The sequence below is a fragment of the Hyaena hyaena genome, unplaced genomic scaffold (genome assembly GCF_003009895.1).
Source record: "Hyaena hyaena isolate Hyena2069 unplaced genomic scaffold, ASM300989v1 scaffold_118, whole genome shotgun sequence".
Lineage (NCBI taxonomy): Eukaryota > Metazoa > Chordata > Mammalia > Carnivora > Hyaenidae > Hyaena > Hyaena hyaena.
In genome coordinates this window covers 1,105,840-1,130,821 of record NW_024080751.1, presented here as the reverse complement: position 1 = coordinate 1,130,821, position 24,982 = coordinate 1,105,840, and the positions used below count along the sequence as shown (strand labels likewise).

The window sequence follows — 24,982 nt, the reverse complement described above, 5'->3', positions numbered from 1 at the left end:
CCTACACGACGCAGCATCGGGGCACACGCAGCCCTGCACGGTTCCAGAGAAAACACTCGGCTCGTTCACACAGCGTTTGTGGAAGGACGAAGACACGGTCACAGTCAGACGATCTATGAAATCTAACGACCACAGTGTAACAAATAAAGAAGTTCACGTACAGCATCCCCGCTGCACACGGTCTAGTCTGATTTTCCCGCTTATTTGGTGTACAAACTTTTACCTGTCTCCAATTAACAGTATTTATTGAAGGTGACTTTGTACTGCGCCAAAGTCTACTGCTATTACCTGTTGTGATAAATAAAGCCACTCATTTGAAAAACTCGGTTCCAAACACTAGAGTTTATTACACAGAAAGTAAGGACTCTCAATATGGAAATGAGGGCGCGCTGAGTAATCCACTGTGACAATATTTCATGTATGGACAAAAATGGCTTCAAAGGGAGTCTGGAAAACGGCCAGTGGGAAGGTTGGAAATGCACATTTCACAACCCGGTCGTGCGTGACTGGCAGCGGTACAAGGGGAGGGAGAAACCGTGAAATCTCCAAACTACTTCTAACTAAGAACAACTTAACTTGTTCCAGTTGCTAAGCGGGCACATTTAAAATGTAAATAAAATAAGTAAAAAGCAATATACCTTTTAAGACTAAAGAAATTACAAATGATGTTAATTTTCAAAGTTATCATGTTAAAAAAACATGATGGAATCAGGCAGATAATTGAAGTTTCTTGTGACTTGGCAACATGTCTTCATCCCCAAATGGTCTAAGAGGACACAGACGGCCAGGAGTACTCTGTTCTAGACAAACACCTCTACAAAGCGCCCTTTAACGTCCCCACCGGAGGCCCATCAACTCGACCCGCGCCCCCCGGAGTCAAACTGCCAGGCTCCTGGGCTGCAGAGACGCTTGGGGGCCCCGGGCAGCAGCCGCCACTGCGGGAGCTCAAGGTCCGTGCCGGTCACTTGACGTCCATGGCCGGGCTGCTCTGTAGGCTCTCCTGTGCGGGACGCGCCACCAAGGAGTCTGGTCTGGTCAGCTTGAGCCTTCGGCCAGTTTTACCGCAAAACACACTCTCAAATTCCTGAAGTTGAGAAATGACCGTTAATGCACTGAATTTACAGACACGCAAACTATCTTCATGACACAAAAGGCTGTGTGTTGGGGGAAGCATCTGGCCAGCTCGGTCAGTGTAACGTGTGCGGCTCTCAACCTCAGGGTTGTGAGTGAGTTCGAGCCCCGTGGTGGGGCGTAGAGAGTACTTACAATGAATAAACCTCTAAAAATAGAAAATTAAACACAGAAGGTTGAAATCATGAGTTAAACTACTTCAAGATACATAAGCTCAGGTATCATCTACAAATTCATGTCGTATCTTGTAAGGGGGTGTATAGGATAAAAACAAGGGTTCAAACATTTTTCTCAGTTACATACACATGTATTTTTAACTTTCTAATAGATTCTCAGAATGCCTGATTAGAGCACAAAGCCGCCTATTTAAAACCAACAGCCGAACTTACAGACTGTTTATTGTAGAATACGCTTCACCCCTCTAGCCACGCGTCTGTGTTCAATCAGCCGCATCAAGGATGCTCAGTGTTGCAGAGCCCTGTCTACCCTCCACCTCCAGAACTTTCCACCTCCCCCCCGCCCCAGCAAACACTGTACCCATGGCTGCCCCCACGCATACTGCCAAGTGCTTGCGGCAGGCCTGGAGCCAGGGGCTACCTTGGCACCGGGAACACGAAGACCCTCGGCCCTTGCTCACGCCGCTCTGCCTCTAGGAACCTTTCGAGGCCGCGGCTTTGGTGGCGGGGTCGGGCTGGCCGTCCCAAGCACAGCGCCAGCCCTAAGCTCACTAACGGCGACGGGTGCAGACGCCGGATCTCGTCAGGCTATGGGGACGGGGGATCGTGCGTCTGCACGAGGAGAGCGGACATCCCACGGGACGAAGTATTCCGTCCTCATCAAGAAATAAAGGGCAGGGAGACAGAGGGGAGGCCCCGCGAACTGAAAGACGGTTCAGAGCCACTGGCCAGACGTCCCCCTGGACCCAGCATGTGTCCGCTGCACAGAGACAGCTGTGACCTGATGGGGAGGTGGGTGTGGTTGTGCTCGCACACAGGACCGTTCTTTTCAGAGAAGCCCTGGTGAATGCAACATTAGGTCTGCAACGGCTTTAAAATCAAACAGTCCCGCAAGGGCAGAAGGAGGGGAGCACAGACGGGGCGGCCCTGGCCCTGAAGCGGAGCACAGGAACATAGCAGCGCGGTGTTCTGTTCTCTCCGTGTTTGTGCACGGCCACACTTCCACACATTTTTTTCTTTAAGCAAAGCATTCTTATGCAGTTGAATCTAGGCTTAAAGGTTCTGTTATGGTAAAAAATATATAACGTGACATTTTCTGTTTTAACCACCGTATGTGGTTTTATCCAGCGGCATTAACTACCTTTACAAAGTCGTGTGACACCACTTTTCGTCTCCCCACACGGTCACTCTGTCCCCACCAAACATGACTCTCACCCTCTCCCAGCCCCCGCCCACCGTCCCATTTTTTGTCGCTACAAACGGGACAGCTCCAGAGGCCACGCAGGAGTGGGTCCACGGAGCGTGTGTCCCCTGTGACTGGCTCAGGTCGCTCAGCATCGCGGCGAGGCCTGCCTGGGCTGTGGCTGCTGTCAGGGCCTCTCCCGCTTACGGCCGAATCAACGCCGCCGTCGGTTCACACGCTGTGTGGCCAGGCACGTGGACCGCTTCCACAGCCCGGCCTCTGAGACCAGTGCTGTTGTGAACGTTCACATGCAGGGGCCCCTCTGGGTCCCTGCTTTTAATTCTTTTGGGTGCACACCCCTGCGTGGGGCTGCCGGGTCGCGCAGTGGTTCTCGGGCTAGCTTTCTGAGACACTGTCCAACCACCGCCTGTGGCAGCCGCGCCATTTATCATTCCCACCAGCAGCCCCAGGTTCCAGTTCCGCACCCTGTGTGAGCACCTGCTCTTCTGTGACAGACACATCTAACGGGTCGGAAGTGGTACCTGCACACGGTTTTGATCTGCATTCCCTGATGATCAGAGCTGTTGAGCATCTCTTCATGTGCTTGTTGGCCACTTGTTTATCTTTTTTGGAAAAAGGTACTCAAAGCCTTTGTTTTTGATTTGTATTCGGTTTTTCTGTTGCTAGGCTGTAGTGGGTTTGTATTTAATTCATGTCCTGAGAGGGAAGAAGTACCCTGCTGAACGAGTTTAACTTCTGAACCATCTGGAATGGCTGAGGCACACCACCTGTCCACCTTCAGCGTGGCATCGACCAGGGCCACCTGCTCTCTGTAACGACTACCCTCACTCAGCAGCTAGGCCTGTACATACCTCTAATCACCTTCCCAAACTTTACCAGGTTTTAGGGCCTCAATGCAATTTAAGATGCACCACATTTTGACAGTTTCCTACGTCCTGACGCCCAGAAGCCCACACATGCAATACCTGGCTGTATCGAGAAGGCAGGATTTCCCTTGGGAAATAATTAAAGTCACAAAGAAGGAAACAATCATTTCCGATATAAGAATACACTCCAGAGATTTCCTGAACAGTGTCCACGCCGCAAGGAAGTGCTGGGTCCCCCTTCGTGCCGGGCGTTTGTGTGGCAGCAGGCAAGCCAGTGTGGTCTGGATGCTCGCGGGGTCCCGGCTCCGGGTCCTGGGGCAGCTGCAATCGCTGGGCCTCCCTGCAGGCCAGGGGCTGGTGAGTAACCACCGCTTTCCCCTCAATCAGCATCTACTCCGACAAAACCTAAGTGAAACGGCGGAGTTTCCAGGGGGTCTTACAACTAATCAAGACACCCTGAGACGATGTCTGGCCGGAGTCTGCGAATACCAGAAGGCCAAATGTAAGAAGTGCATTTCCTGGGGCACCTGGCTGGCTCAGTAAGGAAGAGCAAGTGACTCTTGACCTTGGGGTTATGAGTTTGAGCCCCATGTTGGGCATAGAGATCACATCAATACAAATAAATGTAAAAACACAAAGCGTATTTCTTAGGAGGAACCGCACACAGTCCCAAGTCCAAGTGCGCATCGGGAAGCCACACCAGGAAGCTGCACGGGGGCGCGCCGGACGCCTGCCTGGGATGCGTGTGCCCGACGCCAGAGCAGGAGGGCAAAGTCTGAATTGCCACGAACAGTCTCAACCTAACAGAGTCCACCACACGGAGAACACATTCTTTCCAAATAAATACGGAACTTTTAAAAATCGACGACAGAAGAGATCCCAATGGAAGGCTCGACAAGCGTTCAGAAACAGTTTCTTTACACAGACCATCTTCACTGATGACAACATTAACTTAAAAATGTGAAAAACAGAGATGCCTGGGTGCCTCAGTGGGTCAAGCAGCTGACTTTGACTCAGGTCATGATCTCGTGGTTTGTGAGTTTGAGCCTCAGTTAGGGCTCTGGGTTGACAGTTCGGAGCCTGAACTGGAGCTGCTTCGGATTCTGTGTCTCCCCCTCTCTCTGCCCCTCCCCTGCTCATGCTGTCTCAGGTCATGACGTCACATTTTGTGGGTTTGAGCCTCGCGTCAGGCTCTGCACTGGCAGCAGCGAGTCTGCTTGGGATTCTCAGTCTCCCTCTCTTTCTGCCCGTCCCTCACTCACTCTGCCACTCTCAAAATAAACGAAACTTTTAAAAAATAAAGTAGCCTGGAGGAGGGCACTTGTGGGGATGAGCATTGAGTATTATGTGGAAACTAATTTGACAATAAACTATTTGTAAAAAAAAAAGAAAAAAAAATTGCCTATGTCACTATACCAACTTATGGCCAAACTGTTTAAGAATAAAAATATAGCCACGGAAAAAAAAAATAAATAAAGTAGCCAGAGACTGCGGAGTTAAAAAAAAAAAAAAGGCAAAAAACCAAACACTTTTAACTCAATATGGCAGAAAAAATAAAACTTTAAAAAAAGATACACAAAAGGTAAGCTTTTGAAATAACTGACATAAAAGCAAATCATGATAGAGAAAAACATTATCAGGCGCCTGGGCGGCTCAGTTAAGCACCTGACTGGCTCAGGTCACAACCTCACAGTTTGTGAGCTGGAGTCCTGAATTGGGTGACCTCTGCTTCTCTCTCTGTCTCTGTCTCCGTCTCTTTCTGTGTGCCTTGCTCACTTACGCCCCCTCTTTCTCAAAAAGATAAAAAAAGAAAAAACATTCCCACTGACTGCCTGTCCCCACAACACCAACAGAGCAGAGTAATGAGCCGGAAGCCGGGACACCCACAGCTCATGGAGACTCGGGCACAGACACCCAGGCTCAGAGTGACGAAGGAGCAGAGCGGGGACAGAGCTGCAATAGGGCCACCAGGGCCCAGCCACCAAACCAGGCGAACCTCCTCGCCTTCAAACCCAAAGAGGGGGCACGTTCCTGTCTGGAGAGGGTGAAGGAGGGGTTTGTACGCAGGTGGGGGGGACACTACTCAATATGGGACCAGGGGACACTGCATACCACCCGGGGAGTCCGTCAGTCCGTCACCCCCGGGGCCACGGACTAACTCGGGCGCCAGTCACGGGTTACACAGAGGCCAAGCAGTCAGAGGCTGGTGGACGTGAGGGCAGGAATTGCTACAGCACCAAGTGCTGGTGCTGCGGGGGGCAGGGGGGAGCTGTGAGGAGGCGGGAGGTGCAGGCGGAGGGGCTGCCCGTGGATGGGCTGAGGTTCACGGTCCTTATACCCAGTGGGGAAGCTGCAGAGGATATTATCGGGACGACAGGCAAATCCACTGGTTACCCCCGAGCTGGACGACGGTTTTCTACCAGAGTTCCATTTCCGGATTCTGAGCACCGCGCCCTGGTTGTGTGAGTGAGGCACTTACTCCTCCAAACACACACGGAAGTACTGAGTCACCCACGATTATTAAACAGTGCAGGAAAGGGGCGCCTGGGTGGCTTAGTCGGTTAAGCGTCCGACTTTCACTTAGGTCATGATCTCGCGGTTCGTGGGTTCGGGCCCCGCGTCGGGCTCTGTGCTGACTGCCAGCTCAGAGCCTGGAGCCTGTTTCAGTCTGTGACTCCCTCTCTCTCTGACCCTCCCCTGCTCGCGCTGTCTCTCTCTCTCTCCTAGAAATAAATTAAAAAAATATTACAAAAAATAAAAATAAAAAAATAAACAGTGCAGGAAAGTATGTGATGAGAGAGACCAAGCATGACAGAGCGAATGCGTTAAAATGTAACCAACTGGTGACTCTGTGAGCCTGGTGGGTGTGAGTCTACGAATCTTGTCATTCCTCTCTAAGTTTGAAATTCTATCAAAATTCCCCATATAAAGTGAGTGATCTAAATTCAGAATTCCACAGACACTTGACCTCATTGTCCCCAAATCTCAAGGTCGTAATAAATAAATGTGAGCTGGGGCAGAGTCGCTGCAGCTTAAAGAGACTTAAAAACAAAATTATAGGGGTGCCTGGGTGGCTTAGTCGGTTAGGCGTCCAACTTTCGCTTAGGTCATGATCTCGCGGTTCGTGGGTTTGAGCCCCGCGTCGGGCTCTGTGCTGACAGCTCAGAGCCTAGAGCCTGTTTCAGAGTCTGTGACTCCATCTCTCTCTGACCTTCCCCTGCTCACGCTGTCTCTCCCTCTCTCCTAGAAATAAATAAAAAAACATTAAAAAAAATTAAAAACAAAAAAACAGAACTATATGCAATACATAATCCATGGCTGGGCACTGGTTTGGAGGAAAAAAAACGGCTACAAAAGTCATTTCTGAAACATTCTAGGGAAATGTCAACATGGACCATTAGATGACAGAATCGCCATCCACTTCGTGAGGCACAGGGGTTACACTGGAGAACTTTCTAGGAGGCGCAGAAATATTTATGAGTGAAGAGACACGATGCCTCTAAGTGTCTTTGAAACTGGGCAAGTAGGTGAGCGTGTGCAGTAAATACAGTAACCGTGGACCCTAGTGATGGCGCAGAGGAGCTCACTGCGCTGTAGTGTTCATTAGAAAACCACCACAAAGTGGCCTGAAACTGATATGACATGGTACGTTAACTACACTGGAAGTGAAATCAATTTAAAGAAGAAAAAAAAAGAAATAGCATCAAGTGAACCAGGTATTTGCTGGCAGCGCCCCGGGCAGGCCCAGCCTCACCTCCCGGACGCGGCCTGCTGCCTCCTGGGCCCTGACTGAGACCCCAGCACATCTGGATGGGATGCTGGACGCTGCCCTCCACCCCGCAGCCACACAGCCAGAGCCCTCCCGGCTCACCCGAGGTGGGCCCCGTACACATCGTCAATCAGATGGTGCCCCTGTGGGGATGAGCCGGGACGCCTCCCTGGAGACGGAGCCACGGGGCCTGGGGGCCGCAGCCAGCCGGCAAACCAGCAAGATGGACCTCGGCAAGGGAGGCCGCCGTGCCCACACCTCCCCGCCCCAGCCACACCGCACCGGCCACGCCTGCTCAAGCCGGAAACCACCACAGACCCTAACTCCCCATCCCCCTCCTCTCCAGCAAGCTTCCGTCCAAAACAACCCGTCCCAGGTTCCCCCCAAAACCTGAGAAAGCAGCCTCCCTGCCTCTGCGGACCTGCCCGTGGTCACTGAGGCTTGCGAGTCCTGCTTCCAATTCCTCTGCTGTTCCCTAATAAACTCTCTTTGCTGGTAAAACCGCTGGCTATTTTGTTCTTAAGGTTGACATGCCACCACCGCCTAAAACCTTCCAGACCCCGACAGCCCTTCTGCAGAGCAGCTCTCCCAGCCACAGGGCGGACACGGCGGGCCTCATCTGCTCGCCCCGCGCACTCTTGGTCTTAAGCGAAGGGCGACCCCCAGCATCTTGAACAAGACTGGGTAGAGTGGCCCATGGAACGAGATGTGCACTAGAACAATTCAGGAAAATCATTTAAGACTCTCATGTATTTCATCTGTAAGAACAGAAATATGTAAGTAAGAGAGGCCAGTTACTGAGGGTTAGTGAAATGGCCACAGACCCTGTTTGGGGAGCTGTGTGCTAATCCCCACAAAGGGCTACCTGACGTCACTGCAGCCCATTTCGGGACTGGCCCCAGAATCTGACCCAGAAACGATCTACACGATCAATGTAAATACGTTTCAGAAACACCCAGGAAGCACGATGCATATGAAATGTAAAACAGAAGACCTGTAAGTTTTAACTGATTGAATCTTCGGGCGTATACAAAGACGGCTAGCTAATTTTTTGTTGTTGTCGTAAGCACCTTCAGTATATCTGCATAAATTACAAGAATGATTCACTACTAACAAGTACACAGAACCAAACACTGACATTATTATTTTTTTAATATTTTTAAATTTATTTCTAGGAGAGAGAGAGAGACAGCGTGAGCAGGGGAGGGTCAGAGAGAGAGGGAGTCACAGACTCTGAAAACAGGCTCCAGGCTCTGAGCTGGCAGTCAGCACAGAGCCCGACGCGGGGCCTGAACCCACGAACCGCGAGATCATGACCTAAGCGAAAGTCGGACGCTTAACCGACTAAGCCACCCAGGTGCCCCAGACATTATTTTTAAATATATAAAAGCTTGGGGCTAATGGGTGGCTCAGTGGGTTAAGTGTCTGACTCAATTTTGGCTCAGGTCATGATCTCACACTTTGTGAGATCGAGCCCTGCATTGGGCTCTGCACTGAACACGGAGCCTGCGTTGGATTCTCTCTCTCTCCGTCTCTCTGCCTCTCCCCAACTCACACGTGTGCGTGTACTCTCTAAATAAATAAATAATTGTAAGTACATACGTATATACGTGTACACATATATGTGTATGTGTAAGCTTTTCTCCAAAGAAAACACACAAATGGCCAACAGACACATGACGCTCAGCATCACTCATCACCAGGGAAACGCAATCAAAACCACAAGGAGACACCACCTCACACCTGTCAGAATGGCTAAGATTCACAACTCAGTAAATAACGTATTGGCGAGGATGCGGAGAAAAGGGAACCCTCCCACACGGCTGGTGGGAACGCAAACTGCTGCAGCCGCTCTGGAAAACGTGTGGAGGTTCCTCGAGAAGTTAAAAATAGAACCGCCCTCCGACCCAGCAATCCCACTACCGTGTATCTGCCCAAAGGCGACAAGAATGCTATAAACATTCACCCCAATGTTTACAGCACCGCTACTGACAACAAGCCAACTATGGAAGGAGCTCAAATGTCCACTGACTAAAGAATGGATAAAGAAGGTGCGGCATATGTATACATACACACACAGACACACACAGACACACACACACACACCGGAATATTACTCAGCCATCAAAAAGAATCTTGCCACTGGCAACAACATGGATGGAGCTAGAATATAAAACTAAGTGAAATAAGTCAATCAGAGAAAAACAAATACTAATGATTTCACTCATGTGTGGAATTTAAGAAACAAAACAAATGAGCAAAGGGAAAAAAAAGACAAACCGAGAACCAGACTCTTAACTACAGAGATCACATCACACCGCTGGTCACCAGAGGGGAGGTGGGTGGGAGAATGGGGGAAACAGGTGACGGGGGTGAAGGAGGGCCCCTGGCACGGTGAGCGCCCGGGGACGCACGGAACTGGTAAATCACTGTACGTACTCCTCAAACTAATATCACACTGTGTGTTTACTAACTGGAATTCAGGAAGAAATTTAGTGAAAAAAATACACAAAAGCCTTATGTTATTAAAATTAACACTCTTGGGGCACCTGGGTGGCTTAGTCGGTTAAGCGTCCGACTTTCGCTTAGGTCATGATCTCGCGGTTCGTGGGTTCGAGCCCCGCGTCGGGCTCTGTGCTGACTGCCAGCTCAGAGCCTGGAGCCTGTTTCAGTCTGTGACTCCCTCTCTCTCTGACCCTCCCCTGCTCAAGCTGTCTCTCTCTCTCTCCTAGAAATAAATAAAAACATTAAAAAAAAAAAATTTAAAAATAAATAAATAAATAAATAAAATTAACACTCTTATCTCCAACAAATACTGTCAAAGAGTAAGTGCGTTAGAAACAACCCTCAGTGATCCGACTAGAAGCCACAGGGCACAAACTCTGCTTTAGAACGCACTCAGCTGGCAACGAAAGGCCGGGGCTCACAGCACGTAAATGCCGCGTGGAAACGGGAGGGAAAGAGGAAACCGCCTGTGGCTCCAGGCCCCTCCAGGATCTAGACACGGGAGGCTTTTTCTAAAAGGCTTCCCCGTTTCTGCGCCACCTCAGCTCAGTCCCTGACGGGAGAGCCCGCCCATGGCAGCAACCACACGACGGCTTGGACAAGGAGCAGAGTGGGGGTGCCAGGCTTGCCTGACTGAGGCCTCGCCGCCACACCCCTGAACAGCATTCTGAGGCAGGGACCTGGAGCCGAGACACCCCCAGGGCAGAGCACGGAAGCCAATACTGTGACGCCTCCATTCCCCCACGTGAACCCCCAGGGAAGGGGTGGCTGGACCCCCACTCACACGTGTTCGGTCCTACCTGGCGCCACGCTCACTTGCTGGAATTGCCCCTGGGACTTGAACAGGCAGGGTCGAGGCAGTGCTGGCGGCAACAAGGAGCCAGGGGCACGGCCCCCGAAGCCCCCAAGTCGCCCCCAGTCCCCGGCCCACCGAAGAGTCTCTCTCGTCTGCCTTCTGAATGCGTGTGGATTCCAGACACTTATTTAACACTTATCTGCCTCTCTTTCTCCCTTAACTATTCTTGCTTCATCCCGTCACCAAGTTTTCAGAGGGTAAAAAATGTCACATCTCACAGGTCTCTGACACCTCTTTGAGCCCCATACAGTCCACTGCAGAGAGCAGGTGCTCAATCTATGATCTGACAACTGCTACTCAGTCACTTATACTCTGCACGTCTGTGAACAGACCAGGCTGTGAGGATTATTTCAATATACAAAGAATTAACATCATTATCAAGCAGAGTTTTGTTCACAGCGAACTCAGTACCTGACCCTGTATTCCAGCAAAGAGCAGCCTGGGCTGTCTCAGGGAAAACAGCATAAATAAGATCACAGGTAGGTTTATGAAATTCTGAAAATCTACCCGCCCCGCACACTGACCTTCTTAAGAGAATCCCCGTGTCGCTCCTGAATGTACTTGAGGAATGCTGTGGTCCACTGCAGCGTGGTGGCCTTATCTGTCTCGGCATTGCAGAACGGGACCAGAAGATTCAACTCATCACAGCAAATGCGGATTCTGCGCCTATGGTCAAAATCCAAAGTGATCACACAGAGAAGTGGACACAATACCAAGCAGTAAAGCAAATGTCTGACTGTGTTGCTCATGGCTCGGCCACCAAGTGCTCAGCATCACTCTCCGCCACGACCACATGGCCCTTCTCCACAGGCCCGTCCTGCTGCAGGCTTCTCCGCGGACTTCTCATGGGTCAGGGGCCAGGGCCAGGTTCCAGTCTCCAGACCAAGCATGGACCCAAACCCCCGAAACTGGAAGCAAAATTTTGTGTGTTTTTTCTGGGTGGACGGCTCTCCTTGTGCTGAGGGACTCACCCACAGCTCGGGGTCACAGCTGTGATCGGCAAGGGGCCTTGGTTCAAAAGGATCACACACACACACACACACACAAAAAGCGGGGCGCCTGGGTGGCTTAGTCGGTTAAGCGTCCGGCTTTCACTTAGGTCATGATCTCGCGGTTCGTGGGTTCGAGCCCCGCGTCGGGCTCTGTGCTGACTGCCAGCTCAGAGCCTGGAGGCTGTTTCAGAGTCTGTGACTCCCTCTCTCTCTGACCCTCCCCTGCTCACGCTGTATCTCTCTCTCCCAGAAATCAATTAAAAAAATAAAAATAAAAAAAAATAAAATAAAAGCATAATCTGGCACCATAGTGCCTGAATTCAACCCCTGGCTTCTGGATGTGTAATCTTGACTAAGTGAATAAAGCACTCTGATGAGCCTCAGTGTCCTCATCTGTAAAGTGGGTGTGATGATAATANAAAAAAAAAAAAAAAAAAAAAGGATCACACACGATTAGCCTAGTAATGTCCCGAAACCCAGCAATTTAGAGATCATTTATTTCTTAGAGATCATTCACATCACGAGTGGTCTCTTGATCTGGGCCATTTCTAACTCTCTCCGATTCCCACCTTCTACAGCCCTCGTCGCCCATCTTCCCAAATGGACACACAGAGTCTGACGTAGCAATCTCATGAGGTAAATGTGACAGCTGGCATTTACGAGATGCTAACTTCTAGACAGAGGCAGACACATGACGCACACACGTTTTTCGTTCTGTCTCCAATCCGTGCATAACCAGCTCTGCTTTACAGACGAGAAACTCAGATGACAGAAGTGATCCAACTGCAGGCTGTTAAACTAGGAAAAGGCAGAGTAAGAATCTAACCTCCACTGTCAACATATAATAGAAGGATTTTCACACAGTAGGTGTCAAATAAATGTTTATGTGATAAATGTCAGAGTAGGAAAAAAGTCCTTTCTGGTTCACATGTCCCTGGTCCCACAGTGCTTCAAGTGGAGTTGTGAGTGCGTGTGTGCCAGTGTGAGTGCACCTGCGTAAGAAAGAGATCTAGCTGGCCAGCTAGCTTCAACATATCCCCTTAAAAAGAAACAAATCGCTTTGGGTCAACACTTGCCCTTCACCGTTGAATGTCTGCCTTGCCCCATTCTGTAAAAAGGAAACTGGTACAAAGTTCTCAATGAATGACTATGTTAATTAGATTAGGGAAACATCAAGTAAAACCTCTGATAATGATAACAGTGATAAAGAAAAACATAGCCACCTTTTGATTCTACATAAAATTGCAGATTTGCAGCGCCTGGGTGGCTCAGTCAGTTAAGCGTCCACCTTCGGCTCAGATCATCATCTCAAGAGTTCGTGAGTTCCAGCCCCACATCAAGCTCTGTACTGACAGCTTGGAGCCTGGAACCTGCTTCAGATTATGTCTCCATCTCTCTGCCCCTCCCCCGCTCGCACTCTGTCTCTCTCAGAAATAAACATTCAAAAAAAAATTGCAAATTCTAAATAAAACCTGCAGATAAAACGACTGAAGTCACAGTTCTAACCCCTTACCCTGGCCGTCCCCTGGCAGCCCACCCACAAGGCAGGGCCCTGATGGCATCGGGCACTCAGATTCCAGGGGTTCCCAGCATCATTAGTTAGAAGGGGTTCCCTGTGCCCACAACGTGTGTGCAAACATGGTCTATGCTGTGCACCGGCTCTCCTTCTGGGGGCCTGGGACTGGCTGCTCGCCAGGCAGGAGCCTCCATGACCTGCCCGCCAAGAACATCTCGGGGACTGGGTCCCTCGTGAGCTTCCCCAGCGGGAACAGCCGGTGCTGGGGTTGCTGAGTGCACCTGGGAGTCCCCTGGGAGGGGGCACTGGGAGCCTGCACCTAGCTCTCTGGATGCCCATCCCCACCCCAAGGCGCCTTTGGTAATTTTCCAGGTTCCTTTCTCTGTAATAAGTCAAAGCCCTAGGTCCTAAAGAATCGCCAAACCTGGAGGGTGGTCCTGGGGACCCTGATCCACCTAGCAAAACCAAGTCAACATTCACCCCAGCCAACCTCTCTCCACTTTAAACATGTCATGAAAATGACAAAACTGTGGTCTCATCAATAACCTGCCCACTGCTGCTCAAAACCGGAATAAACCTGCGTGCCGACGAGCAACCACACGCGTTACCTTCTGTCTCTTTCCATGCGGTTGTGCCTCTCCCTGCGCTGCGACCTTCCTCCCTGGGGCCCGCTCTGGCTCTGCTCCCCGAGGCTGGCCTGCGAGGACTCCGCGGGTGGCCAAGCGCCCTGTGCAGTGGCGGAACCTTCGCCCACGTTCTGAATCTCTCCAAGGGCTCTTCGTTCCACGTTTGCGTCCAGCTGACGAATTCTACTCCGATTCCTCTTATTTATTGCTTGCTTACATAGCGATTCTTCTTTGCAAAAGAAGAAAAAAGTGGTATTTTAATTTTTTATTTTACTGAACTTCTCACCGTTAATGCTGAACACCTTTGATTTTCAGCTCCAGACACACATACACCGACAGGCCAGGGACACAGAACTGCACAGGAAGAGCTGCGCCCACTCCCAAGAACTTGTACACAAGGCTCCAAGGTTCAAACCACAAACCTGAACATAAGTTCTATAAGTAAACGAGGACACTCCGAGTACTACGGAATCAACACAACCTTGTCAAAGTCCCCTGTTAATCATCAGGTGTTAACTACCGTCTGTGAACGGAGAAACCAAGAAGTTGCTGGGGTTTTCTCATGTTCAGGATGAAGAAAGGTCTTTTTCCTCCAAAAGATTTTGTTTTATGGTATTATTCTAGCGTGACAGCAGATATACTCTAACCACAGTGCTCAGAAGACAAAACCCAGGTGGCCTACAGTTAAATGCGCCCTCACCTCACAGGTGAGTCTGCCCGCACAATGGGTAACCACCTCTTAGCTTTGACTCTGAATATGGCACATCTCATCCCATGAGGGCAAGGGGCACCTAGCTGCGCGTGCAGGGGACACGCTCCCGCGGTGCCAGGTCAAGGCCAATCACATCTGTGGCATAGGAGGCGCTACCACATCTTTCAGAGTGGGGGAGCCGGCGGGGGGCTCATAGTGTTGGGAGTGCTTTGCTCCTGAGGCTGAGCAGTCAGCACACGGTCTGACTAGTAACCTCAAACTCTGCCAATGGTTAACATGCGCTTCCGCACGGAGCCTCCAAACCAGAACTGCCCACTTTGGCAGCCCCTTGCCTTCGTCGGCTCCGGAAAACCTTGGGGTTACCTTGTCCAGTGAGTCAAAAAACAGTTGGTTCCCAGGGAGAGAGGGGCTGCAAGCTTCCTCGAGATGAGCCAAGTCTGCCTTCGGCACTTCATTCCTCAAACTTTCTGAATCACCTTACGGCCTCTTGTTCCCAACTCAAACCTTTACCCCCCTGCATATGGTCTCCTAGCGCTTTTAGAAGATTTCAGACTCCCGCCTCACTCACGAGATATAAAATAAGAAAAAAATAAAACACTATTAACTGCTTTCAGCAACTTGAAGGAAACGGAAAGTTTACATGTCTATTGTTCTTCCATTTACAAGAGTCACTGGGAAGAAAGAGCAGCCCCCAAACTCCGTTTCCATACTAAATATAAATGTTTGAAATTCAAAAGAAAGTTCAAAGTGAAGAAAAGTCCCCCACACGGAAGTTCACTTCCAAGGCCATCTCATGTTTACAAACCTCCCCTCCCCGCCCCTCCCCCCCCCACCAAAACGACACCAGGGCCGCGCCCTCCCTTCTCCGCTTACCTCCTACTTTAATCCAAACCTGCTCAGGGAAAGCTTTGTTTCTGCTGCCCAAAGCCTGTTTAGTGGACTCAATCTCCTGCTGGTAACAGAAAGAAAATGCTCTAGGCAATCCAATATCCTGATGCTTGGCAGCTTCGAGTATAGAACATGGGTTACTAGAGCTCTGGAAAAATGAAGCCACAGGAACTTGATCAGCACGCGACCCAGTCCCCGATACGCCACACAAGTCACATGCGCTTCCACAGAAATCATGTCAAAGACGTCACACACTCTGAGTGACTATACATACACTGAGGGGGTTACACATTCTCTGACCACATAACCACTCTTAACTTTTTTTATGTTGTTCTTTTTACATTTTCTTGGTTTTTATTTAGTTTTGATAGACAGAGCATGAGGAGGGGAGGGGCAGAGAGGGAGATGCATAATCTGAAGCAGGCTCAAGCTGTCAGCACAGAGCCTGATGCAGGGCTCGAACCCCCAAACTGTGAGATCATGACCTGAGCCGAAGTCCGACGCTCAACGGACTGAGGCACTGAGGCACCCTCTTTTTAAATTTTTTTTTTAATGTTTGTTTATTTCTGGGAGACGAAGAGAATGAGCACAAGCAGGGAGGGGCAAAGAGAGAGGGAGATAGCAGACTCCAGGCTCTGAGCCGTCAGCACAGAGCCGGACACGGGACTTGAACCCACAGAGCACGAGATCATGACCTGAACTGAAGTCGGACACTTAACCGACTGAGCCACCCAGGCGCCCCAGAAACACTCTTGGTGTCAGGGAACATTAAGCTCAGTGAAAGAGAAACCAATCCTTCAGATCGAATGAGCTCAGATCAAACCCATTCGCTACAAAGAGCAAACAGGGCGGATCATTCCAGTACCTGCGTCTGTGAAAGGCTCGAGGCAGCGCCAGCGGAGCATGTGTTCGCTGTGAACACGGGGTATGTGAACTGCAGGGCCGTGGCCGCGGCGGCAGTTTTATTTTTCACTAATGTAGTGCATTTGTTTTGCTGCTGATGAAGAGGAACGTTCATTAATTCGGACGGATGTCGGATAAGCGTTACCAAACTGCTGAGACAAAAAAACACATGAAGACTGTGGCGGGAAGTGTCCGTCAGCGGTGCAATCCCCGTCACGCTGCAGAGTTAGCACTGCCTTTTCTAGAAAGCTTGCCCGTTAGGGTGAACGCACGCCCCTCAGCACGGAAGCCTCTAGAGAACAATTACCAACTGGTGTTGCGTGCACAAGCTTAAACTTCTTTCTCGTGGAGGATCAGGAGGCTGCATGTCACTTGACACCAATCTCTCTTGCTCTTTTTTGGCCATTCTCCAAACTCTGACGGCTGAGGGCGAACGGGGACCACCCCAGGCTAGGGACCTGAGGGGGCGCCAGAGCGGGAGTTGGCCCCAGGCAGGGCTGGCGGGCTGACTGCGGGGGAAGCTGCGTTCTGTGGTCAGGGCCTCAGACGGCGTCGACAAGACACTTTCCTTCCAGGCCGCGTCTGTGCCACATCGGAGACACAGCTACCCTGAGCCAACGGAGAGGAAACATGCCTCTCCTAACATGTAGGCGGACAATTTGGTGCAAAAGCTCGGATGCATCTGCACGCCTGTCTCAACTGGACACTGCGCGTGCACACAGTGCTCACCACGGAAGCTCACGCTCTGGCGCATGGACTCAGTAGTCACAAGTGTTTGCTCACTGGCACCTGCACAGGGCACAGAACCTTGCGAGTCGGCCTCAGACCCACCGAACTCTGCCCGCTGTTAAGATGCCAGCTGCGAAAAGGCTGGGGGCTTTCTACGAGGCCGACTTCGCCTACGCCCAGACCCAGCTGGACCTGATCCCTATGAAACGCAAGCTGCAGTGGGGCGGTGGCCTTTGTACGGGATCACCTGGTCTCCGCCCAGATACAGCCACACAGACGCCAGTCACAGCCAGGCTGGCGGCCTCCCGGTCAGGGGCCCGCATGTGCATCCAGACTGAGACCTCGGCCTCCGCACTGGGCCTCCGGGTCCGCAGCCTGGCGGAGCCCGGCGGCCCCCTGTGCACGCAGACACCCTCCCCGCGCCCGGCCGCCCCGGGCTGACACCCACTTGTTGAGCGCCACGCCGGGCTCGGGGGGCTCCGCGCCGCGCGGGGCGGAAGGCGGCTCGGCGGGGATGCTGTTGAAGCGGTCCTCCAGGCGGACGCGCACGGCCGACTTGGCCCGCGCCTCGGTCGCGCCCTCCGCGTTCTCCTTGCCGCTGCCGCCGTCGGGCGCCTTGGGCCGCGGCGCGCCCGGGCCGGGGCCGTCGGCGCCCGGCGTCTTCTCGGCGGGGGCGGGGGCGGCGGCCGGGGCGCCCGCCTCGCTCAGCAGCATCATGCGCAGCTCCTGGAAGTCGACGTGGCCCAGGCAGGGCGCGGCGCCCGCGAAGCCGCCGTCGGCCAGCGCGGGCGGGCACAGCACGGGGTACACGGGCGCCGCGCCCCCCGCCGCCGCCGCGCCCCCCGCCGCCGCGAAGCCGCTCGCCGCCGTCGCCGCGCCCCCCGGCGCCGCGGCGGCCAGAAAAGCCGAGCTGAGGCGCGCGTCGACCTCGCCGTCGCCCGCCGCCGCCTCCATGTGCGAGTAGAGGATGTGCTGCAGCTGCGTGTACTCCACCTCCGTCATCTCCACCAGGCTCAGGTCGGTGGTCGTGAAGCTCAGCCCCGCCTCGCCCGGCGCCGCGTCCGCGCCCTCGGGGCCCGCCGGCCCGCCCGCCTGCGGCGGCTCCCGCGGCCCGGGGCCCGACATGCCGGCGCCAACGGCGGGGCGCGCGGGGGGGCCGGCGGGCACCCGGCCGGCGCGGCGTCGCCGGGCGACGTTGAGGGAGGGGGGGGGACGGGAAACCGCTGGGCCTGCAGCGCGCCTGCGCCGCCCCGCCCCGCCCCGCAACGGAAACTCCACCCCCTGCGCCGCGGCCCCGCCCCTGGACCCCGCCCCCGCCAACCGCCTGGCCGCCTGCCCTCCGCGCCGCGTCGCGCCCCGCCCCCGACGGCGGAGAGGACTGCGGCTCTGCCACGGGAGTTGCGCGCGCAGGTGTGTGGATGGGCGGGCGGGAGCCGCGGTGGTGGGCTGCGCGCGCAGGTCGGGGGCGGAGCGATGCAGAGGACGGGGAGGGCGGGGCCAGCAGTTCGCAGGTGAGACCGCTGCGCGGGTCCCGGGGTGGCGCGGCGGCCTGCAGCCCGGGGGGGGGGGGGCGGGTCCCCGGGCGCCGCGCCCCAGCCCGAGGCAGCGGGGCCCCCGGCGCGCAGCGCGCCTCTGCCCCGCTTTTCCGTGAGCACGTGCGGCATCTTACCGTGCACGTGGTGTAAGGCTCTTCTCCGGCGTAAAACGTCCCCAGGACGGAAGCGGTGGCCCCGCAATAAAAGACCCAGGACAGCAGCGTAATCGTTTGGGGAAAAACCAAAGCAAGCGAGAGCACGTCTTTCCACACCAGACAGAGCTTAGTCACAGGGGGTTGAGATACGCAATTTAAAGAGCGAAGTTATAAAGCCACTAAGTACATGGAACTGCGTGGGCCAAGCTTTGAGAGGACCCCCGGCGTGGCGCCAGCACGGGCCATGATGTGCCCGGGGCCACCGGGACCTTGTTAAAAAGCGGATCGTGGGGCGCCTGGGGGGCTCAGTCGGTTAGGCGTCCGACTTCGGCTCAGGTCATGATCTCGCGGTTCGAGGGTTCGAGCCCCGCGTCGGGCTCTGTGCTGACAGCCCGGAGCCCGGAGCCTGTTTCGGAGTCTGTGTCCCCCTCTCTCCCTGCCCCTCCCCTGCTCACACTGTCTCTCTCTCGCCTAGAAATTAAAAAAAAAAAAAAAAAAAAAAAAGCGGATCGTAACTCAGACCCGCTTTCTCAGGCCCGTCCAGGCTGCGCTGCTGCTGGACGGACCGCAGGGAACGGCAGCCCCAGAGCGCTGCGCGTTGAGGAAGCGAAGCCAAGCGTATATCCGGCGGCGTTTTTCACTTACTGGGAATAACGGCCGCTGGCACCTACCAGGCATTTTTGGTTTTCTTTCGGGCGGGCTCTGCAGACAGCAGCTCTCGGGCCCTCTTCTGGTTGGAGGTGAAGCGTGGGAATGACGTTTCCGTCACTGCAGCTTGCGTTGTAAATAAAACGTGAAGACTGAAGCAAACGTGCTTCTCTCAAGTCGGTGTGGCTCCCAGTGGCCCTGCGCGCCCCCTGGGGCAGCCCCCCCAGAGCTGTGACCCCCACCCGAGAACCCCAGCACAGCCTGGCGTGCCGGGCGGGACGAGGTCTCCAGCCACGGCCCCTGGGAGCACATAGCAGGCCTCTGCCCCAAACATGCAAGAAAATAAAATTTGAGCCCTGAAGAAAGGACTCGCGGAGGCAGCACGGTACACGTGGTGCTCCTCTGGGGGAAGACCCACGTGGGTCATAGAGTCAGCTTAGTGGCTGTGGACCCGACATTGAAAACCAAAAGCACACGCTCCGTGTGAGCCAGGCTTCACGAGAATAAGTGCCGAATGTGAAACGGTTACACAAACATACATTCTGCGAAACCAGCGTGATTTGATATCAAAACCAGATAAAGACGTCACCAGAATATAAAACCACAGAGCAATATCTGCATGAACAAATGTGCAAAAATTCTTAATAGAATCTTAGCAAATTGAATCCAACAAGATCTTTATTTTTTTAAAGTCCTTCAAGTTTATTTTTTAATGTTTTTCTGTTGTTTTTTTGAGAGAGAGAGACAAGACAGTGTGAGCGGGATAGGATGAGAGAGGGAGAAACAGAATCTGAAACAGGCTCCAGGCTCCGAGCTGTCAGCACAGAGCCCGACGCGGGGCTCGAACCCACGAACCGCAAGATCATGACCTGAGCCGAAGTCGGACACTTAACTGACTGAGCCACCCAGGCGCCCTTAACAAGATCTTTAAAAAAGAATCATACATCATACCTAAGTGGATATTGTTCTACTAACACAAATTTTGTTCACGTTTGAAAATCAGCCAGCATATAGGGCACCTGGGTGGCTCAGTGGGTTAAGCATCCGACTTTAGCTCAGGTCATGATCTCACGGTTCAGGGTTTGAGCCCCCACATCGGGCTCTGTGCTGACTGCGCAAAACCTGCTTGGGATTCTCTCTCTCTTCCCTGCTTGCATGAGTGCTGTCTCTCTCTCAAAATATATAAACTTAAAAAAAAAAAAGACCGAAAAAGAAAAAAACTATGATGAACTCAAAAATGCAACAAGAAAAAAGAAAGTGTTTGACAAATCTAATATCCGTTTTGGAGAAAAACTGCAAACCACGAATGGAAGGGAACTCCCTCAACCCGATCAAGGACGTCGATGAAACCACCACAGCGAGCATCATACTTACCAGCACAAGACCGGATGTTTTCCCGGGGTTAGGAGGAGGGCAAAGGTCTCCACCATCACTCCTTCTATTCGACATCATACTGGAGGCCCTACTCAGTGCAATACGACAAGAAGAAGAAAAGACCTTCATATCAAGACAAAAGAAGTGCTGGGGCGCCTGGGGGGCTCAATCAGTTGAGTTTCCGACTCGGCTCAGGTCATGACCTCACGGTTCGTGGGTTCGATTCCCGCATCGGGCTCTGTGCTGACAGCTCAGAGCCTGGAGCCTGCTTCGGATTCTGTGTCTCCCTCTCTCTGTCCCTCCCCCACTCATGCTGTGTTTTTTTCTGTGTCAATAATAAATAAACATTAAAAAAAAAGTGCATTGTCCTTCTCTGCAGACAATATGATCTATGTAGAAAATCCTGTGGAGCCTGTAAGAAAGCTAACCACTGGCTTCAGCAAGGTCACAGAAAGGAGGGACAACCTAACACCTCACTTCTTCCTCACCAGCAGTGGGTGTGTGTACCCTGAGGGGAAATGCAATACGTTTACAACCACTCAAACTATGCTGAGGTATAAACTTAGCAAAACACGTATAGGACACGTATGTTGGGTATCATACTGGGTATTGTCCCTAAAAATCCTCTGTGCTCTGCCTATTCATCCCTCCCGCTCTTCCCTCCACCTCGAGAAGCTGCTGATCTTTCTATTTCCATGATTTTGCTTTTCCTGGAATGTCATGTAGTTGGAATCATGCAGTGTGTAGCCTTTTCTGATTGGCTTCTTTCTCTTAGTAACATGCAACTCAGTTTCCTCCATGTGTTCCCAGGGCCTGGCAGCTCACGTCTGTCTAGCCCCGAATAGTGTTCTGCTGCCTGGGTGGTCCACAGCTTTGTGTCCGTCACCCACCGAGGGCATCTTGGTTGCTGCCGAGTTTGGGCGACTGAGAATAAAGCTGCCGTAAACACTGTGTGCCGCTTTTCTCCTTCTTTGGGAAAACGCCAAGGAGCACGGTTGTGGATCGTATGGTGAGAGCATGTTTGTATTTGTAAGAAGCCCCCGCGCTGCGCTCCCACCAGCAACGCGCGAGTGCTCCTGGTGCCCCGCGCCCTCGCCAGCGGTTGGCGTCGGAGTGCTGGATTTGGGTGGCTCCGAGAGATGTACTTGACGGCCTGTGGAAGGCTCCCTCACAGCGCCAGCCGGGTGGCCGGAGCACCCCGCACGGCCGGGGCACTGCCTCTCCGGGCGCAGCACGTGCCCTGAGTCAGCTACTAGTTTATGATGCTCTTTCTCCGCAGCCGAGATTCGTGGGTCTGGGAATCACGGCGGGGATGGGGTGGCTCCTGTCACTCTTACCTCTGCTGATCCGCCAGCTGAATCTTTGCTGCCACCTCTGGTTCTAGGAGGGTCAGTTGAAGGGGAAGAGAGCTTCCTCCAGAGGATACGGTGCTGGCCTCGCAGGCTGTCGGCGGGGATGGCACCTAGTCACTTCGGACCCTCCACGCCAGTGGATGAACAGGCAAAGGAGGGAGACTGTCCTGGCCGGGGTGGTCCGGCCTCCTCACAAGGGGCGGTGACGCTGCTACGTGTCCGTGAGGGTTGGGAGAGCACGCCTGGAACGCGGGGGATTCCCGGGGCCACCTCTCCGTGCCCCCCGAGTCCCATGATCGGATCGACAAAACCGCCACAATCCACTTCCTGCTGGATCGTGCCAATAACTCAGGCTGGAAGGAAGGGCGCTTTGAGGCGCCCACCAGGCAGGGGGTCTCTGCCGGCTCAGGTGCCGCTCCAGGGCCAGGGGAGCGTGGACCGGGTGGCGAAGAAGCCGATAGACCCTGGTTATGGCCACGTGGCCAGCTGCGGAGGTGACCACCACAGCGGCTATGTCCCTTCCTGCTTCGGGGATACATATGTGTGTGCTTAGTAATCACACACTTTTTGTTTTCTTCTGCCCGCTTGGCCTTCTTGTCCAACATCAAGTGTGTTGAGAGTAGCTGACCTCATCCCCGAGCTGCGGGTGGACGTGTGGGCGGGCAGAGAAGACCGAACTTGAACTTCTTCACCAGGCGGAGGAGCGACTGTCTCCTCCTGGGGTGGGTGTGTTTTCAGGGTGGCAGTAGGTGGGGGCACGACTCTGCCGTTGTCTTTGTTTAGAGTGTATGGTTTATTTTTGTTATTTAAAAACATTTTTTAAACATTTATTTGTTTTTGAGAGAGAGAGACAGAGTGCAAGTGGGGGAGGGACAGAGAGAGGGAGACACAGAATCTGAAGCAGCTCCCAGCTCTGAGCTGTCAGCACAGAGCCCGACACGGGGCTCGAACCCACAGACCACGAGATCATGACCTGAGCTGAAGTCGAACACTTAACCGACAGAGTCACCCAGGTGCCCCAATGTTTCTTCTTGTTTTTTTTTTTAATGTTTTATTTATTTCTAAATAAAGAAGAGAAAGAGAGAGAGACAGCGTGAGAAGGGGAGGGTCAGAGAGAGAGGGAGACACAGAATCTGAAGCAGCTCCAGGCTCTGAGCTGTCAGCACAGAGCCCGACGCGGGGCTCGAACCCACAGACCACGAGATCATGACCTGAGCTGAAGTCAGACACCTAACCGACTAAGCCACCCAGGCGCCCCTGAAATGCATGGTTTAAAATATTCTTTTTTTTTTTTTTAATGTTTTATTTATTTCTAGGAGAGAGAGAGAGACAGCGTGAGCAGGGGAGGGTCAGAGAGAGAGGGAGTCACAGACTGAAACAGGCTCCAGGCTCCGAGCTGACAGTCAGCACAGAGCCCGACGCGGGGCTCGAACCCACGAACCGCGAGATCATGACCTAAGCGAAAGTCGGACGCCTAACCGACTAAGCTACCCAGGCGCCCCTGAAATGCATGGTTTAAAAGGTGACGGTGAGCAGGCTTGGGGGCCGTGCTGGGGGCCATGCTGGGGGAGCAGGATGACCCCCCAGCATATCCCCAGTTAAGGGAATATGGTCTGCGGGGCGCAGACCCCAGCCTGCCCACAGTGTCACCCAGCGCTCAGGTGCCATGAGCAGCCTCCCTGATGCCTGTCTGTCTGTCTGTCCTGTACCTCTGTCTTCACAGTCCTCTGGCAGAGCTGTGCCCGGGATGACCCACGTGAGGAGAGATCATGAAGAAGTGGGTTATGCTCTGCCTTGGTTTCTGTCTGGAGCCACTCAGGGTGCCACATACTCAACTAGGGAAGAAATGGGAAGAGCAGACCGTGGGGTAAGGATCAGAATTTCCATTTCGGATATTTTAGTTTGGGATTCCTACAGATTCCAAATGGGAATCCGGCAGGTGATTATAGATTTGCATTTGGAGCTCAGAAATAAGGTCTTAGGCTGGAGTTACAAATTGTACAATTGTCATTCCATAGCGCTGGACCATGGGGTAGGTGGTGTAGGACAAAGCTCTGAAGAACCCCGAGGCCCTGATGTTGGGGCAGGGTTGGCACAAGATGAGAAAGAGCTGCCAGCGCGCTGGGAGGAACCCCGAAGTGGCCGGTGGCATGGCCGCTACTGAGAGAGCGGGTGAGGGGGTTGGGGAGCCCTGGGTGCGCCAGCCGGGGGTTGATAGGCTGGAGCGCGGTTTGCACAGAGGGACAGATGTGAACCGTTGAGAACGTTGCGTAGAGTGACTGAAGGTGACCTGGACGGCTAACAACTGGAACGTTAATATATTGCAGAACATTTGTGCACTCGCTACATGTGTGACAGCGCACTTGCTACATCAGGAGTTGGCGAGCACAGCCCTCAGCCCCAATCCAGCCTACTGTCCGTGAAGGACCGTGAGCAAAGAAAGGTTTTTATGTTTTTAAATGTTAGGAAAAAAAATAAAAGAATAATATTTCATACATGTAAAAAGTATATGAAATTCAAATTTCACTGTCCATAAATAAAGTTTATTCATTAAAAAAAAAAGAAGTGGGTTACGCTCACGGCACTGGCAGTCAGGAAGCTGTTCGCGGAGCGTCGCGGTGTCGCTGTGATTTTCGAGCTTTGTTTCCTCCTTACGGTACACGAGTCCTGAGAGAATCTGATAAACCTTTGTTATAGATATGATTTTAATTAGCCGCTTAGGAGGATTTTATTATCTTTGTATTACTTCGATAGCTAAGTATTTGGAAATTTATTTTTTTTAGGTTTGTTTTGCTATGTATCTAGAGAGAGAGTACATGGACAGGGGAGGGGCAGAGAGAGAATCCCAAGCAGGCTCCTTGATGCCAGTGCAGAGCCCTACGCGCGGCTCGATCGCACAAACCTCGAGATCATGACTTGAACCGCAATCAAGAGTCAGACGCTCAACCGAGTTGGATGTTCTGCCGACTGAGCCACCCAGGCGAAATTTAACTGTTAAATATTTAATTTAGAGTTTAAATATTTATTGAAGAAATATTGTTCTGT

At 52.8% G+C, this 24,982-nt stretch overlaps 1 protein-coding gene and 1 long non-coding RNA gene across 3 annotated transcripts; one reads left to right on the top strand and one right to left on the bottom strand.

The window, feature by feature from the left end:
* Nucleotides 1-323: 323 nt before the first annotated feature.
* Nucleotides 324-17,998, bottom strand: TCFL5 (transcription factor like 5). Of its 2 annotated transcripts, none has more exons than XM_039236976.1 (6): nt 17,322-17,998; nt 16,107-16,293; nt 15,227-15,389; nt 13,624-13,870; nt 11,032-11,173; nt 324-1,084 (listed from the first exon to the last, which is right to left on the bottom strand). In XM_039236976.1, the coding sequence occupies exons 1-6, from the start codon at nt 17,996-17,998 to the stop codon at nt 962-964; spliced, it is 1,539 nt and encodes a 512-aa protein (XP_039092907.1). In that variant the 3' UTR covers nt 324-961. The 2 variants fall into 2 exon arrangements, with proteins under 2 accessions (XP_039092907.1, XP_039092908.1); XM_039236977.1 differs by having other exon boundaries at nt 13,624-13,867.
* Nucleotides 17,834-24,397, top strand: LOC120234939. The gene is made up of 4 exons (XR_005529243.1): nt 17,834-17,890; nt 21,396-21,594; nt 23,661-23,804; nt 24,265-24,397. It is a non-coding gene; the product is annotated as an uncharacterized LOC120234939 (long non-coding RNA).
* Nucleotides 24,398-24,982: the final 585 nt, after the last annotated feature.

Bases quoted from the DNA above. Each gene is read 5' to 3' on its own strand.
- TCFL5 (XM_039236976.1), bottom strand. From the start codon at position 17,998: ATGTCGGGCCCCGGGCCGCGGGAGCCGCCGCAGGCGGGCGGGCCGGCG. The intron at 15,390-16,106 runs GTACTGGAATGA...TCATTTTTCCAG, and splicing joins CGAGCCTTTCACAGACGCAG to AGCTCTAGTAACCCATGTTC. The intron at 11,174-13,623 runs GTAACGCGTGTG...TTTTGACCATAG, and splicing joins CGCATGGAAAGAGACAGAAG to GCGCAGAATCCGCATTTGCT.